Source organism: Petaurus breviceps, unplaced genomic scaffold (assembly GCF_028583685.1).
Source record: "Petaurus breviceps papuanus isolate PSGF00001 unplaced genomic scaffold, PetGlider_PUasm1.0 77, whole genome shotgun sequence".
Taxonomy (NCBI): Eukaryota; Metazoa; Chordata; class Mammalia; order Diprotodontia; family Petauridae; genus Petaurus; species Petaurus breviceps.
The window spans coordinates 6,218,030-6,236,812 of NW_027186492.1; the positions used below are offsets into that span (position 1 = coordinate 6,218,030).

At 35.7% G+C, this 18,783-nt stretch overlaps 1 protein-coding gene across 2 annotated transcripts in view; it reads right to left on the minus strand.

The window, feature by feature from the left end:
* The window catches only part of UBR1 (ubiquitin protein ligase E3 component n-recognin 1), a 168,291-nt gene that overhangs the window by 89,382 nt on the left and 60,126 nt on the right, over positions 1-18,783 (minus strand). For both annotated transcript variants that reach the window (XM_069105859.1, XM_069105860.1), the window contains exons 6-17: positions 15,935-16,073; positions 13,740-13,802; positions 13,172-13,295; positions 12,724-12,828; positions 11,791-11,879; positions 9,936-10,034; positions 8,884-9,041; positions 6,861-6,960; positions 5,977-6,105; positions 3,516-3,696; positions 2,108-2,169; positions 1,240-1,350 (exon numbers count right to left, since the gene is read on the minus strand). In XM_069105859.1, coding sequence (XP_068961960.1) covers positions 1,240-1,350; positions 2,108-2,169; positions 3,516-3,696; positions 5,977-6,105; positions 6,861-6,960; positions 8,884-9,041; positions 9,936-10,034; positions 11,791-11,879; positions 12,724-12,828; positions 13,172-13,295; positions 13,740-13,802; positions 15,935-16,073 — 1,360 coding nt within the window. The remainder of the gene's footprint in view (positions 1-1,239; positions 1,351-2,107; positions 2,170-3,515; positions 3,697-5,976; positions 6,106-6,860; positions 6,961-8,883; positions 9,042-9,935; positions 10,035-11,790; positions 11,880-12,723; positions 12,829-13,171; positions 13,296-13,739; positions 13,803-15,934; positions 16,074-18,783) is intronic.

The window sequence follows — 18,783 nt, forward strand, 5'->3', positions numbered from 1 at the left end:
CCCACCCCACTTGCCACTGAGCTTAAAGAAAGATAACAAACAATAATAAATGATAGGTATGTTAAAGAGTTGCAAAACAAATTTGCATTAGCCACACAGATACAACCTATACTGAACTGCTTATCTTCCCAGTAAGGGTGGGTGATAAGGGAGGAAGGGAATGAATCTGGAATTCAAAGTTTTAAAATCAAATGTTTAAATATATATATACTATTATCAATATTGTTTTACATGTAATTGGGAAATATAGAGATCCACCATGCCCTACTGGAAAAGTTGAAACGGGTATGAGAGAAAATATGGGAGAGAGCAGATCAGAGGTGGGGATATCCTGTGGGACTGCTGTTTTGGGGGGATGGGTGGGGGAAAAACGGGGAGAAAATTTGTAACTCAAAATCTGGCGGAAACGAACGATGTAAATCAGAAGTTAATAAAGCATTTAAAAAAAAAAGAGTTGCAAAACAAAGCACGATATGAGGCATAAAGGTAAACGTCATTTGTTTCTCCCCTAATCCCAGGGTGGACCAGACAAGGCTTCTTAGAAGGGATGTTTGAGTTAGCTTTAAAGTATAGGAAAGAATCCAGCAGGCAAGAGACAATTCATTTATTCTTAACAAAGTAGATTTTGTAAAACAGGAATAATGGTTTGTATTTGTTTAACAGAATGTAAACTCCTTGAGAGCAGGAACTGCTTTATTTTTGTATTTGTGTCCTAAACCCTTAGTATAGTGGATGGCACAAAGCAGGTAATTAATACATGCTTGTGGAATGAATGAACTCAATATGTGAAATTATCTACCACTAAAGTCCTAGTCTGATCCTTCATCATGACGCAGGCAAAGGTTCTTGAAAACACTATGGCAGTAGAGCACAAGCTGTAGCAGGTCCCATTGTTTAGGAAAGCCTTCAAAAATAGGCCTGGCAATATCCTATTTGTTGCTTGAGTACTAGCCTCAATGCATATGTAGACTCATTTTTTTATTCAGTATTTTATTTTTCTCCAGGTACAGGTAAAAACAATTTTTAACATTTGTTTTTAAAACTATTGAGTTCCAAATTCTCTCCCTTCCTTCCTCCACAGCCCCATTTATTGAGAAGACAAGTAGTTCCATATAGGTTATACATGTGCAGTAATGCAGAACATATCCGTAACAGTCTACATGTAGACTCATTAATGAAAAAAGTTCAAAGACTGTTTAGATTTAGATTCATAAATGTAAAGAGTAGACTTTGATGTACCTGGCTAATTAACGAAAGACCATTTCTTCGCCACATATCAGCCCCAACTTGGGCAACCAAAACTAGACAACGCAAGGGATATTCCACCAGCAGCTCCACTTGAAAATCTTCCTAAAAAGAGCATATAAGATTAGTATTTTAATTTAAGTAGATTTATTTGTAGAGACAGGATTGCATGTCTTGGAGCTGTAGTGAAACTGCTTAAAATGTAAGGCAAGCACTTTGGGAAAACTGGGAGTGGAGATAACTTTTCTATTTCTTCTGCTGCTTTTCTTTTTACCCTATAGGCCTAGAATAGCTTTACTGGGAAAAAATGGGACATAATATAGGAGGAAGGATGGCAGAATAACTGGCTTTACTCTGGGATTACCCCTTAACAGATGGCATGCTCACAAGAGAAAAAATTCTGAGTGTAAAATGTACATGTTTATAATAATTAATTTTTTTAAATCTAGAAACATGCCCCACAAGTAACATGACATAGATCACACAAAGTCGTAAAGATTTAAATACTATGTGATACAAAAAGGGCACTTGACCAGAAGGAAGGAGACTTGGGTTCTCTAGTTGTAATTTTGTTACTAACTAGCTTATGACTCTGGGTAACTCATCTGACCTCTCTGGGTTTCAACTTTCTCACCTTTAAAATGTATAAGTCAAACAAAGGATTTCTCAGGTTAATTCTAGCTATAAAATTCTAATGTAATTTCAACATGCTCCACAAGATAACTTTCTAAGTTAGAATTTCAAGTGGATTTTCAAGGTATCCTTTTTTTTCCTTCACTATTTCTTCATAATATTCTTTACTATTCATCAACTAGGAAATGTTTAGAAATGGAAGATAAGAAAAATCAACACAAACACTTACTGAAGGCACAAATTCCTGAAGTCTTGAAAAGGCGCCAATCTTACTTATACGTACATGAAGACCTAAAACATGAAAGAAAAATGAGTATAACAAAATCTAACTAATATTGCTCAAGTCAACTCAATACCTTCTGCATAATAGGGTAATAACCCTTTAAAAAGTTTGCTTTTTGTTGATTGGATTTATTTCCAAATACTCTTATCTTTGAATTTCTGATTCCATTTTTAATCAGTTATTAATAAATGCTAGTATAGTATAAAAGATTTAGAGTAAGATAAGACCATAAAGATTATCAAATACAACTTCCTCTTTTATTTGATTAGATTATTTAGATACTGAGGTCCAGAGAGGAAAAAAGAACTTCTTCAAGGCCACATAGGGTAGCAGGTGGCTGAGGGAAAATATGAACTTGGGCTCTCTAACTCCAAATCCAGCACCCATTAATTATAATTTATACTGCTATATCACACAAAGGTAATTAGTATTAAATAAACTATAAGACTGACCAATTAAAAAATCAACCGACCCATATTTGGCATGGTCTGAGCTGAAGCAAGTGTCACAAATGACAAGCTGCTAAATTAAAATGGTCTACTGATCCAAAAAGTTTGAGTGCTAGTATTTAACAGTATCTTAAAGACATAATTATATCTCTTTAGGTCCATTAAGTTCAATGCAGTTTTATTGAAGCAGATTAATAAGTGGAATGAAAAGTTAGAATGTTAAAACTGGAAGTAGGCTTTCAAGTTCTTGATAAATTCAGGAAACCATGTAACTCAATGCAAATGATAAGAAAAAGAATGTTATATAAAACTTTAAGCAGTGAGGGTCACTAGTAGGGGAGTTTTAACTATAGGATCAAGAAGGGAACTAAGTATCCTTCCTGAATTTTCAAAAACCTTACTTCCTCTCTTATCCGATTATTGATCAGTTGCTCAAAGGGCCAGGTATATGATATCCCCAGTTTCCCAAGTGATTGGTAAAATCACAGTACATATAAGTAGGAATATGAGCTATCTGAGATCTTGCTAGATGGATAGCTAGACAGACAGACAGAGATATAGGTACAGATCTATCTATAGAGATACAGATAGATCTCTATATAGAAAGATATATAGAGATGGATACACACACATACATTTAGGGAGATGTATAGATATATAGCTACACATGTTTATGTAGAGAAAGAGACTGAGGGAGGTATCTAGACAGAGATATCTCTCTAGTCAGCATGTGCTTAACTTCTATAATAAAAAGGACTAGGATATGCTCCTAGACTAACATTTGGAACATGGTTTTCTGAATTAAAAAGAAATGAATAAAGACCTATTCTGGAAGCAAGAGGAAGTTTTATCACTTTGAATATACAAAAATCAAAGATCATGTAACAAGTCAGAAAGATACTTACCAGCAAGTGTCCTGGAGAGTGGCAAATGTATGCTAACAGGATCGACAGACACTTTGTAGGGCCTGCATTCCAAAGTGTGGCCATATAAGTAAGTTACAGACTTTTCACAAGAAATGTTACTTAAAGTACATTTCATCACAGCTTCATAACAGTCTTTATAAGCCACTAATAAGAGCTCTTCCTAAAAACAAACAAACAAAATACAAGAATGTTAAAGGGACAGTCATTTAATTCTGTTCAGCAAAAATTTGCTAAACATCAACCACATGTAAAGAGTACTATACAGGGTACTTGGGAAAAGAGAAATACTAAGTTTGGATAAGATATGGGTCTTTATCATCTAGCTGGGGAATATGACATACACAAATAACTAAAATATAAAAGTTCATTAGAGAATTGTAACACAAAAAGCACTTTGTGAGGTGAGTCAAAGGTGAGTAAAAAAAAATTGACTTTAGTTAGGAGCAGGGAAAAAAGCTTCTGGAAGAAGGCAGCATTTGAGTCAAGATGGGAGAACTGAAGAACACACAAAGATAGATGGCATTTAAGGTATACAATGCATTTTTGAAAGATCTCAAAAGGCATGAGCATAAAACATAGGGACAAGAAAGGACAGGGTATATTCAAGAGACAAAGGGTGGTCTACTTGGCTATTAGTACATGGAATAAATAGAGGGCAACTAAGATGGTAAAGGGCCTAGAGAAAGTGATATAGGAAGATCATTTAAAGATGCTGGAGATGTTCTGCCTGTAAAAAGAGAACATTTACTAAATATAACAGTCATCATTAAGTATCTGAAAGGCTATTAAATGGAAGAGGAATTAGATATTCTCTTCTAGGCAATGGAGGGTTAAATAAGTAGCAATGGATAGAAGTTTGTTTTTTGTTTGTTTTTTTGCTTTTTGGAGGGGGGAAGGTAGGGCAATTGGGGATAAGTGACTTGCCCAAGGTCACACGGCTAGTTTTTATGTTAAATGTCTGAGGCCGGATTTAAACTCAGGTCCTCCTGATTCTAGGGCTAATGCTTTCTATATTCACTGCACCACCTAGCTGCTCCTATGGATAGAAGTTTTATGAGGGAAAAGTAGGTTAAGTAAAAACTTCCTAATGACTTAAAACTTAAATCCAAAAAGTGGAATGGTCCGCTTTTGAAGGCAGTATATTTAACCTCCCCAAAAGCACTGAAGTAAAGGTTGAGTGACCGCTTATAGGATAAGTTAGAGGGCACTTTTGGATGAGACAGCTTCTGTGGTCCCTTCCTAATCTTTGGTGAGAAGAATATAAGGCTTGAAAGGTAGGGTGATAACAGGGGGGGATGGTTTGGAGTGGGTATGGTAGGGTCTTAAAAGCCAGGTAAAGAAAATGTGAACTTAGTTCAGTAGGCAATGGGAAATCAATGAAGATTTACGAGTAGAGGAGTAATACGATCAAATCATTAGATAGCCTAGAAGGATAAGAGAATAGGGTAAAGAAGCTTGTTAGGAGGCTAATAAAATTAACAGTCCAAGTAAGTAGTAATGATAACCTGTGCTAGGGAGCTGGCATTAGGGATAGAAAAGAAGGGGAATGGGGGCGGCCAGGTAGCACAGCGAGTAAGAGCACCGGCTCCTGTGTTGAGAAGACCTGGAGATCGAATCCCGGGCTCAGACACTTAGCACCCACCCAGAAACACCTGGCCGTGTAACCTTGAGGAAGTTACTTAACCACAATTGCTTAGGGGCGGCCAGGTGGCTCAGCAAGTAAGAGCACCGGCCCCAGTGTCGGGATGACCTGGATCAAATCCGGGCTCAGACACTCAGCACCACACCCAGAAATAACTGGCTGTGTAACCTTGAGCAAGTTACTTAACCTCAATTGCTTTAAAAAAAAAAAAAAAAGAAAGAAAAGAAGGGGAATGGATATAAGAGATGTCATAGGGGCAGAACTCAAGGGAGAGGAAAAAAATCAAAGAGAACAGCAGGTTTCAAACCTAGAAAACTGGGTGAATATCACTGATATAAAAAGTGACATCAGAAGGAGGAAAAGGTTCAAGGTAAAGAAAATAAGCTCCCTTTTAGATATATGGAATTTACTCATTCATTCAATATTTACTGAATTCTTACTACATACAAAGCACAGTGTTAGACTGTTTTTTGAATACAAAGAAAGTCACTGCATTTATGGGTGGTCTGAATCTTTAAAGAAGACAAGAAATGTACGCAAATCGAATAAAAGGCAGTATATGTTATTTGCTATATAAACAATATAAATTAAGGGCTAAAGAATAGAAGTAGCAACAACTTCTATCTGGGATAAGAGTAAGAGTTATGGGATAGGTGGCATTTGAGCTGGGCCTAAAAGGATGGATATGATTTTATAAGTGGGAAAAAGAGGGAGGATATTCCAATAGGAAAATCTTGAGCAAAAACTTGAGCAAAAAAATAAAAGGAAAAAAAAATCTCACAGATAAGATTTACTTACATCAGAAGCACACCATTCTTGGAACATTAAAAGAATGTTTTTCAACTGCATCTGAATAGCTATAGCAGCCTCCCAGTCTGGCTCCACTTCAATGTGCTGCCCTACTTGCCTTTTGATCTCTTCCATTCCCTAAGAATAAAAGCCAACAACACACACACACACACAGACACACACTTACTTTAAAAATATAGCTATACAGATACATATAAACACGTGCACATGCTTATACATATATGTATATGTGCTTGCGTGTGTATAAAAATATGGTTGTTCTTTTTTTTAAAGGTAGCACTGTCACAATCCAAAGAAATACATTTAATGGAAAAATGAATAACAAAAGTGCCTTTAATTTACATAAACTAAACATCCTAGAGAACTAAAAAAAAACCCAGTTCATTTTATAAAGAGGTAAAGTGAAATGCTAACAGAATATTAAAATGAATCCATAATGGAAATCGTATTTGGGGACACACATCATAATTTCTACTTTGTTCTTTCTCAATTGAGGTAATTATCTTCAAAACTAAAAGCATATTTCATTACAAATATTTATAGGATCAGGGCTCTACAACTGGAAGAAACCTCAGAGGTCATCTAGTCTAACCCCTTCATTTTATAGAAGAGGAAACTGAGTTTATGGGAGGTTAAGTTACTTGCCCAATGTCACACATGTAGTATCAAAGGCATGATTTGAAAATCCAGGTTGTTTGACTCTAAAGTTAGCATTCTTTACCTTACACTAGGCTGCCTCCTACATACAGTAAAAAAAAGAAAACTTATCATACATGATCTTTAAAGATAAAAAGACCAGAATGATTTTAGTTAGATTTAATATTATTCGTCTCTATGTCTTCCATTAATGATGACCAGAGATAATAAAGTACCTGCATGCATGCAAGAATCTTCAGGAAAGATCGAAAACCTTCAAGAAATTGTATTTTTAATTTCTCTGACCATACTGCGGGCTTACTGATGAGGACATACCTGTTTCAAGACACAAGGAAATATGTTACTTATCTACTTAGTGATAATTTTATAGTTCACTGGATTACACAAACTATCATTAACATTCTTTATTTAAATAAAGCAACAAAAAAACCCTCTCATTTATTGCAATAACCTGAAGTTCCAGCAAATAGGGATCTGGATACGCTCATTTATTTTCTGGCTGATAAAACCTGAATGTGAATATGAGTACTCTGGCAAATGTCAGACAAGGAAGAAAATATACTTACATACTATATCCTGTGAGGCAGGTATGGCTCCTTAACTGGGTGAAGAACTGACCTAACCTAACAAAGGCTTCCACAGAGATTTCCTAGGTTGAATATAATCCAAACTCACATCCTATTAAATGGAAAGATGGCTCACAGGCTCGCTATAAAGAGGCAAATAAAGGAGTTGGCAGAGATGGTTTTATCACACAGATAAGAGGTATCATTTCATGGGATACTTAGTCATCCAAGTACTTATGGTTCACAACTGCAAAAAAGATTACCAGAAAGATAACTGCAGTCTATGTGCAGATTCTGCTGCAGAAGGTAAAAAGATAGCAATCCCATGGAAAACTGGATACCATGATTCAAATAACTTCTAAGACACTCAAGACATACACTTTAACACTTTGTGTCTTCAAAAATGTCAGTATATGTTGTAAAAGCTTGCTCAGGAATAAGAAAAGAAAGGGGCCAAAGGCTATTCAGAAGCCACATACCTGTAGCCTATATAGCTCAAAAACTTTTTTTTAAGAGAGTCAGGAGTTGTGAAACATGGCAATGTATGGTCAAACTTGTCAAGCAAAGATCAAAATTAATATAAAAAATAAGAAGACAGAGCATATAGTTGAGGCAGCTCCAAAAGGACCTATTTAAACAAGTAGGTGGTGCTTAAAAAAAAAAAAGGTGGAGGGGAAATAAATGGACAAAAGAACAATCACCAAATTACCATCCCACAACTTATTAATGAAGTTTAATTAATGTAAAGCAATTACTAAAAAGAGAAGACTAAAAGAGCTCATCCAGCAAACATTTTGTATGTTTGACAAAATATTTGTAGTAGTCAAGGGCAACACTGGTTTAAAATATCAAATCATCTGCAAATACATATCTCAGAAAAGAACAAGAAACCACAGAAGGGAAATGTTAGAGAAAGCTTGGTACAAAGACAAAAAAAAAAAAAAAGAAAAGATATAACCTAATATTCTTCTTTTCCTTTTTGCTTTCCTTTAGGAAAAAAACCCATTAAATTTTTATACATTTAAACGGACAATTTATCCATCACTGCTTACCTAGCAGTTAGAACACTTGAAGAGAAAAGCATGAATACAGAACAGTTATTGATCAAATTCAATCATGCCCAAAGGGACTATGTTTCAACATCAGTTTGGAAGAGTCTGAAGCGATCCAAAAGATCCAAGCTCAATACTCCCCACATCCAAGCTTTAGAGAAGGAGAAAATCCTTGTTACAGCCTGATTCTCACCTTGGTAACACACCAAAGGTTGTCCACAGGCTCAGAAGTAGGACTATTCTAATGACTTTAGAGAAGGGTTTCTCAAAATCCACCTACATTAGCAGGATTCCTGTCCTTGTGGCCCAGTGTTCAACACAGCATCACTTAGAACTGCAGTTGTCACAAGGAAAGCTCTCTTGGTTACTCTCTATGACCAGCAATTTCTCCTTACTATCCAAACTGAGGTTTAGGCACAATGAAACTAGGATTTGACAAGGCAAAATTATACCAATTATGAATATGGGCATGGATACACAGCAATCCTTTGTTGCTCACTCTTCTGCAAATAAAATCCTATGTAACAAAACATATTCATAGTTTACCTCAAAGGGAAAAATAAAGCAAGAACACATACTACTTAAAAGATATCCCACACCATTTCCCGAAATCAACTTACTTGAGGTCACATATAACTGCATATACCCTTCCCAATTTGTCCTGGCTGTAACCCTGGAAGTTGAATTTGTTGTTCTTGTCCAAGTATTCTGGCAAAACTTCTAGCAGTGTTTCAGTAATGACAGAGATAACATTCTGCTCTTCAATGAGATGACGAGCCTACATAGTATTTCAATAATACTGACTTTAATATTAAGCCCTAATATGTACATCATTTATTTATTCATCAAATTTTAGAAAATAAAGTCAGCATTCACTCTAAAAATCCTCAACCTTACCACCATAAGGCCCATTAGAGAAGAAGCAAAGTGAGAAGCAGGATATATACTCACTATCAATGTTTGTGTAAGGAACAGTATAGAAAATAGACATAGCTTTCAAAACTGATCATGCAAGTATCTGCTCTAGAGGTACCACCTTTGCTTATAATCATAAAACTAAGATTTAGAACCAGGAAGAAGTGTAAATCATCTAGTCTAACTCCTCTGAACCCCCGAAGTTGTTACTCCCCCTCCCCCCCCAAAAAAGGTTGGGCTTTGAATTTAGGTCCACTAACTTTAGAATGTAACATTCTTTCTACTGAATCATGCTTCCTATTTTTCTCCTTCAAACTATTATCCAACCTGCTGATAATACATAGACAGAACAGAGCTGATCTCTCAGAAGACATCAAGGAAAGCAAGGCATTCTATTATCGAGGGCTAAGCACCATAATCTCCAAAAATATGAAACGTTATCCTGGCTTCATATTCCAAAACAAAACAAAAAAATTTAGGAATAAAAGAATAGCATAAACAAATTTTTCATATATACAAATATACATACACACATTCAGAAAGCAGGTCTGACTTAAATATATAGGCCCAGAATGGCTTATGTGGACTTTGATAGACTCCTCACATTCATTCCCAGAAAAGTTTGTACTCCGGTATTTATGTAGCTCAGGCAGCAAGTAGATGAGTGGCAATTTTATACTGATTACTTTAATTTTAAGAAAATGTAAAAGTAATCTGAACAATAAAGAGTCGGAACAAAGCTGTAACCTGTACATACCAGAGTAGGAACAGTAAACATCTGAACTGATAATGCAGTCACAGAGAGACTCCTATCATGATCATCACTGATGTAGTCTTTCTGCAGTGGTTTATAAAACTGAAAGATTTTTAGAGAATCTTGATTACAAACCATTATCAGAAACTTTTCAAACCATTGAATTTAACTCATACAGAGAAAACAATATCAGAAACATCAAGAAACCTGAATTCTATCCCCAAGCCTATCATTCATATGTGCCCCTAAGTTCTCCATCTATAGGGCTAAACTAAACATAATCTCTATTTACTACAGATACTGTGCTGATTAATAACATTTTGCAAGCTCCTGAGAAAGATGCATAAATATTAGTTCAATGACGCAAAGCAACAAATCTGAGAACTATGAAACAGCCCAGAGGCAGCTTCAAAGAGTTAGGATTGGCTGAGATCCTCCTCACACCTCTAAGATCTGAGGAAGTAGTCAGCAGAAAACAAGGAGTTTCCTCTTCATGTTTGCTGATAATTATTAAATTCATAATAAAAAGACTTTTCTAGTAAGTAAAAAGACTTTTTAAAGTTTTTTATAAAAACAAAAAAGAATTTCCTAAAGTGATGAGGAATGTCTACTGAGAACAGATAACTTTAGAATTGAGGAGTGGAAGTAATAAGAATGTGTATGCTAGTAATTATTCAGAATGTGGCTTCATATTCAGAATGGCTCTAATTTGAAAGCAAGAAGATAACTGGGGCAGTTGCAAGGTAGAAGTCATCTCTTTACATCTTACAAAGTCAATGTGTTACTGTAGGGATAGGTCCTTCTATGTACCTAGCTTCTTGAGGAAAAACCACTAACAAGGGTCTTCACAAAACTGAATCAGAATTCTAGAATTTGAAATGAGAATTTGAAGTTATGTTTGAGTATGGGGTATGTTTGAGAACAACATGACTGCCTTACTTGCTATCAACCTTAAAATTCAAGGTTGTATTCCAAAAGATCCTAGCTTATTGTTAATGACAGATCGTGTTATGGATTGATTATCTATAAGTTCGTACTTTTTGCACAGATTGCAACTTGTAATTTTGGCCTATCTCATCATGCTCTCTATAGCTGTCTACCACAATCCCCATTTCCCCATTCCACCTTCAGCTTCCAATCTAAGCCTGACTCTTTTTCTTGGACCAGTTTCAGGTCTTTCAGAATTGCTTAAAAATTAAAATCAAACCAGCTAATATTTATACTATGTGTACAGCTTATGGAAGGCAAAAGGAATTGAGAAAACAAATTATAAATGTGCGAAAAAAAGTAAGCAATAATGCAAAAAATAAATAAAGAAGATAAAAGAATTAGTATATTAGGTGAATCCTCCATGGAAGATTTAAGGAAGGAAAGACAGAGACAAAAAACTGCATCAATGGAAGAAATATCCACACCAATGAAAGCATAGAACTATCAGAGTATAACAGTGGAGGAGATAGGATTAAAGTTTCTCTTTTCATTTTAGCCTTGAAAATACAAGTATAAATGTAGTATCTAACCTGATTCCTGCTTCTCAGCTATATAATTCTTCCTCCCAATAATCTGAAACCATTACTCTAACTCATCTTCTGCCTCAATACATTAATGAATGAAAGGATTAAGTAGACTGAGTATTTATGTGAATGGGATAGTATGTCCTCCCCTTGCATGGTTTTGTGTTCTCTACAGGAAACCATTTATGAGACTATCAGGTGCTGAAAGAAAATAATAAAAATGAACTATAAAAATCAAGCTTTTCAGAAGCACTCAACTTCCATTTCTATTCTTTTTACTTATAAAAATCACCATATTCATAGTCACAAACTAATATTTTCATATAGATACAGATAACAATTACCTTCACAAATTCCATGGCAAAGAGTTTTTTATATTCTATTTCCATGAAAAAACTACTGAAGATCAATTCATGAAGTATCTTACGTGCACCTGTGAAAAATAATATTTTATGAGAGTAGAAGGCAGGAAAATTTTCCAGGATATTCTAAAAACAATGAACATGCTAACTAACAAGCCTCAACCAAAATATTAATTCAGTATTGTTAATATAAAACCATATATGCAGCTTTTCTTGCTTTTTTCTATATTCTACAACTCTTCATTTCTTTGACTCTTCAATTTATTTTAATGTCCTCACTTAGCCTTTCCTCTTATTTCATATTTATATAATAAATGTGGGTTTATTAAAAATATGGAAGGACTATCCTTACTTGAATAGCCCCTTCTATCTTTTTTCTGATTTTATCACCATCATTCCTCTTTCCCTCTTTCCTCTCCCTTACTTTTTTCTAACTCATGAAGAATTTTTTGTGAGAAACTTGAATAAGATTAATGGAGGTACTACTATATGAATACATATTATTTACTGGCCCTGACTAATAGAGGTGCTGAAGAAAAACTGAAGTCAGAAATACACAAGGTTGATAATTGAGATTCTGACCTAAAAGAATATCCCCTTTCAAGGGGCGGCCAGGTGGCTCAGCGAGTAAGAGGACCAGCTCCAGTGTCGGGATGACCTGGGGATCAAATCTGGGCTCAGATACTCAGCACCACACCCAGAAATAACTGGCCGTGTAACCTTGAGCAAGTTACTTAACCCCGATTGCTTAAAAAAAAAAAAAGAATATCCCCTTTCACTAACAAATCACTAAATAATTTCTTTACCTTAAGGTATCCTAGTATTTTAAAATTAACAGTCAGTCAATTTAACACTAAGGAAAGTACTTGTTAAAATAGATTATGGTTCTTAATCAAAATCATAAGATCTACCCACCTTTGTAAAGCTTTGCATCCCAAAGCATTAACCTGCTTATGTGACAGGGATCATCAGGGACATCTTCAAGGAGGCAGGCCTGGCAGAAGATCTGTCGAAAATCACCTGGGAAAGAAAAGTTGATGTAGACATTCATAACTTTTCTCAATACTTCTCCAAAAACACATAGACCATATTGTCTTTAAATATCATAATTACTAGTCTCAAACTAATAGTCAAACATTAACAACTGGTCGCTTTATTTTAAGGGATTAAGAGCCAATTAAGAAAACAATTAAGAAACCATTAAAATGCAAAGTATGACCTTGAAAATATATCAAAAGCTTAACAAAGGAGGAAATAGATTAATATGAGCACCTTAATTTCAAATATAGTCCATTCAATCATATTTTAAAACCATTGGTAAGAAAAGAATGTTTATAAGAAATATGAAGGAATATATGCTTACTTGAATAGCTCATTAGTTTGTTCAACCAGGTGCCAAGACGCAAAGCAAATTTCTGATGAGCCATAACATCAGCATGTAGAACTTCTACATGAAGTGGATGCTGAGAAACATTTTCTGAATGAAACTAGAGATATAGGAAATAATTAAAGAAAACAAAGAATAGACTGTCAGGAAAACCTAAAGCATAACTCAAAACTGAGCTTAACTGCCTTCAGATATTAATTTAAACAATAGAATCTTATAATTTGTTGAATTAATCTAAAATTTATCTCAATTACTTTTCATCTTTATTTAACTCCTTCCTCCTAATGTCAATTTTCTGTTCATGAAAATTATGGCAAACAGGGAAAGAAGAACAGAATGATATATTAAACAGGGAGACATCAAGCTCCTGGAAGGCAGTGATCACATCAATTTGATTTAGCTTGTATGGCCAACTTTATTTTGTGGGATGTCTTGTTCCCCCTCCTATAACCATTCCCTCTTGACCACAACTCTCAACTTCCCCTCCATTGACACAGCTCTCATGGTTCCCTTTGTATGTTCAAGTACTTCCAAAAGCAGTTACCTTGATACTTTCCTTTGCTTCTTGACAATGAACACAAGATCCTAGTTTAACTGCCCGACGACCCTAATTATAAACAAAATTTGAAGGATTATTAAGTAATGGAGGTACTTCAACACTAAGCTACACTGGTTCTAAAAATCTAACAAACTATGAATTATTAAAACTTGCTTGCTGAAGCCTAGATCAAAGATGAGTCCATCTCGACCATGTTCTCTTGGAATTCTAAAAAGGAAAAGTGAAGGCTGGTGGCTGTATAGCCCAAAGCTATCTAACCCTTATGGCTTCAGGATATTGATAAAATCAGAACTGTACCTTTGTCTTAAATTTATGGTATCTTTTATCAAAGTAATAGACTTTGTGTTTAACCTGTCTAAGAAATAAGTATTGGGTCCAGGGTTCCCTGAGCTTCACAGACTTGGGGCTATGAAAAGTCACTGAAATGTAGCAGCATACTGATCCTCACATCATCCAGAACTCACACAATCATAAGAGTTGGTGAGTACTTTAAAAATCACCTAATTCACCCCCATCCAAAGGGAGAATCCCATCTTCAACATCCCAGGGAAGTGGTTAGTGAGTTTCTACTTGGAAGATCTCAAATGACTGGAAATTCACTTCCCTGCCAGACTATTACTACTACTTTATGAAAAGGTTTGGAGGTGGTAAGAGAGATATAATTGTCTTCAAATATTTGAAAGGCTATCAACTTAAAGAGGAATCAGAAAGCCCCAGTTCCTGAAACTGATTCTTATATGGCATAATTTCCAGGCCTTTTACCATTCTATTCACTTCTGGAATGGCACAAGAGAAGATGGGCTTTACATCCTGGTCTCATTGAGGCTGGCATCTGTGATATGTAAATGTTAATATTTGCTACTAACTAAATTAGTCACCACATTCTACTGTGTGGGCCAAAGCTTAATATAAGGCAATCACTTGGTTATAACATAGAGTTAGTCATTAAAAGAGTATAAATGCTTTTAAACCATTAGATGTAGTACTTCTGCTTTCAGCTCCATCTGGGAGATAAAATCATGAATAATCGTAACAACAACTTACATTCACATAACACTTTATGGTTCAAAAAGCACTTTATGTATATAATCTCATTATATTTACAAGATAAAAGAAAATCCCTTATTAAGAACAAAACAAATACATCCTTAGAATAAACATTCAAAAGAAGACAATGTTGTCCCTTAGTATTTACGTTCTTTTAAAAGTAATTTGATAGCACACCTAAGTGAAAAGTTGATTGTATTTTAGCATAAATAAACATAACATAAAAATAACTTACATCACATATATTATATATATGCAAGACTTTTAAAACATGCAATAAAAAGTTGGTAAGAAATTTGATTGCTATCAACTATGTAAAACACAGTATGCTCAAATACTGATTACTCAGAAGTTGATTATTCAACATGTAGACTGTTTAAGACTCTTTATTTCTTCTTTTCCCTTCTGCAGGTTGCCTTTTGATCCTTTTACAATTACTACCTCAATAAGCAGTACAGAAATACAAGAAGAAAAAAGTTAAAACATTCTAGTTTAAAATGTTTGTGCAGAAAATAACATGAGGAAAACTGAAACCTTTCGTGTGTAAATAGTATGTTTTCCCAATCAGACTACAAATAGCTCAAAAGTAGGGGCTAGGTTTTCTACTGCTTCTTTAACTCCCCTATAATTTAATGAATAGAATATGTATATGGTAAACAATGAATGCTTAATATAGAATAAATTATTGAAATTATTCAAAATCAGCAGTAGGTGATATAAAAATTAAACAACTTGATAGACTAAAGAAAATAAACTAAAAGCAAAGCAACAATAGTGGTTTATTTGATCTGCTTTCCCATTATAACAAAATCTGCTATATATAAATATAAATATAAATATAAATATAAATATATAGTCTTGTTACGAAATATACTCATCTTAATTATCAAAATAATAGGAAAAAGATCTGGAGTGAGATTATTCTAAACCTCAGACAGATCAAAAGAACTAACTGTGTATTTGGTAACATTTTTCTCTCTATTTCATTGTTCTACAAGAGTAAATATAATATGAAGATTAAATTAAAAGGATGCTAGCACCTGATAAAGCTAGTAGATGTTAAATATCTACTGGATTGACTGCTGACTAACACACATTCCAATATAACTACAATAGATTAACATTTCACTAACCTCTTTGTCTATGGCAGTGGTATGCAACTGAGCTTCTGTAAGTTCACACTTAAGGGCTTTCTGTAGACTATATATAACATGGTCATAAGAATGGTGCTCATCATTGAAAAGGACACAATAGTATCTTTCAGTTTTCTCCCTAATAAAGAGAAAATGAGACAAGTAGATCAAAGGAAAACATGAAAAATACATTTCGTATATATACAAGTAAAACATAAGAAAATTCCATTATTCACAGGTAGATTTTTAAGTTTTAAGTTAACCAATCAATAAGCATTTATTAAACGCCTACTACAACATAGAAGTGTGAGATAGTGTAAGGAATACTGTATCTGAAGTCAGAGGATCTGGGTTCAAACCCCATCTCTGTTGTCTATTAGCTGTGAAATCTTGAGAAAGTCAATTAATTTTAATGGGCCTCAGTTTTGTCATCTGTAAAATGAGGGGTTTGGAATCAGTGGTCTCTGAGGTCCCTTCTAGCCCTAGATCCGGATCCTAAGAATGGTATGCCAGACACTGAACTAGGTGCTGAAGATATAAAACAAAATATAAAATGGCCCTTGCCCTCAAGAAACTCACCTTCAATTGAGGGAAACAATATATACACAGAAATATATGAAGGATGTATACAAATATAAGATAGTTTGGGGATGGAGGACACCAGCAGTTGAGGAGTATGAAGAAAGGCTTCATTTAGAAAGTGGTACTTGAGCAGAAGCTTGGAACAAGGGTTTCTAAGAAAGGACGGCATTCAAGGTTGCCTACAGAGAAGCTAGAGCAAAAAAAGACACAAGACCTGTAATGTCATGTGTGAGGAACAGTAACAAGGCCAGTTGGCCAAGTACAGGAAGAGGAATTATATATAACAATGCTGGAAAGGTAAGTGGGTGCCAGTTAGCAAGTTCCAAATAATAAGTGAAATTATCACCCATCCTACATTAGGTGCTTGATGTACAGTATTCTTTGTTGTGTTCCCCTTTATTCTCCCACTTAGACTGTCTGACAAGTAGTTACTAGACTAGAAACAGTTAATGTTCTTTTAAATTGATATACCTCATTACCACTGTGATACTGCCAATATTACTGCCTTCCCAGCCTCCTCTCCCATTCTCATCCAAATACACCCTAAGAATTTATAAACCAAGAATACACAAAGTTGAGAAGGCAGCTATACTAAGACTTTGGGGCCTTCAAAGTCTAACTTAAATGACATCCCTTTGATGAAACGTTTAAAAATATATTTTTTTCTTATAAACTTAAACATCCAAAGGGGTAGTATTTCCATATACAGTGCAGAACACAAAAAGAGTACTGCATATGAAATTGGAAATCTCCATTTGATATCACCTGGACTTATAAAAGTATATAATAGGGGGGCAGAGTAGAAGCAGGACCTCCCTGCGGCTCCAGCTTCCACCTTCCCCAATCCATGTAAAAAAGAGACTCTAAACAAACTTTGGAGCTGCAGAACCCACAAAATGACACAGAGAAGCTAACCTCCCACTGAGGACAGCCCGGCAGGCCCACAGCAAGTGGCCAGCGCAGCCCTCTGGGAGCCGAGCCCAGGCACTCGCTAGGAGCCCAGCCACTCGCTAGCCGAGGTTTTAGCCCCAGGGCAGACCTGACCTGCCACCAGCCGGAGGGACTACAGATCATCAGCAGCTGTGGCCATTTCCAGATTTATAAACACATAGACGCTAAGGACAAAGTGAGAGGTCAGTGCAGTGTGGACTTTGGGACCAGTAGTTAGGAGTGCTTCAGCTTCTCGCCCTGGGAGCCTGGCAACATGGCAGCTTAAGCTCCTGGCCTGCAGAGTGTAGAGGGACCAAGCAACTAGTCTGAGGTGTAATCGCTCTTGCTTTAACCTGCTTGGATCTGGATTGCGGTCTAGCGTGGAGGTCCTGGGGTGTGTGAACAGCTTGCCAGAGCATGTGGAGGCCTCAGAGAGGGCACCCAATTAATACCTCTGGCAGCTGAGAAAACCCCAGAGTTTGGGATGAAAGCTCCCCTGTCTGGTGGCAGAGTCCTACTGTGGCAAAAAGCCCAGGGGTCAAGTGACTGAGGCGCGAGACTACCAGGCAAAAGGAAAACAGAAGAATCCAACATTAGACTCCTATTTTGGGGACAAAAAGGTGTAAAGCATGGAACAGGAGGGAGACAATGAAGTCAGAACTTCTGCACCAAAAGCTTCAAAGGAAAATATGAGCCGGTTACAGGCCACAGAGGACCTTAAGAAGAAGATAAGAGAAGTGGAGGAAAAAATGGGACGAGAAATGAGAACTATGCAAGAAAATTACAAAATGAGAGTCAACAGCCTGACTGAGGAAAATAACACCTTAAAAAACAGACTGACTCAAATGGCAAAGGAGGCCCAAAAAGGCAATGAGGAGAAGAATGCCTTAAAAAGCCAAATTTGCCAGATGGAAAAAGAATCTCAAAAATTCAATGAGAAGAATCATTGCTTCAGAATTAGATTGGAACAAATGGAATGAAATTATGAGAAATCAAGATGCTGTTAAACAGATCCAAACAAATGAAAGAATAGAAGGCAATGTGAAATATCTCATGGGAAAAACCACTGACTTGGAAAATAGATCCAGGAGAGATAATATAAAAATTATTTGACTGCCTGAAAGCCATGACCAAAGTAAGAACCTAGAAATCATCAAAGAAAACTGCTCTGATGTTTTAGTACCAGAGGGCAAAACAGAGGTTGAAAGAATCCACCGATCACCTCCTGAAAAAGATCCCAAAAAGAAAACTCCTAGGAATATTATAGCCAGGTTGCAGGATTCCCAGATTAAGGAGAGAATATTACAAGCAGCCAGGAAGAAACAATTTGAATATTG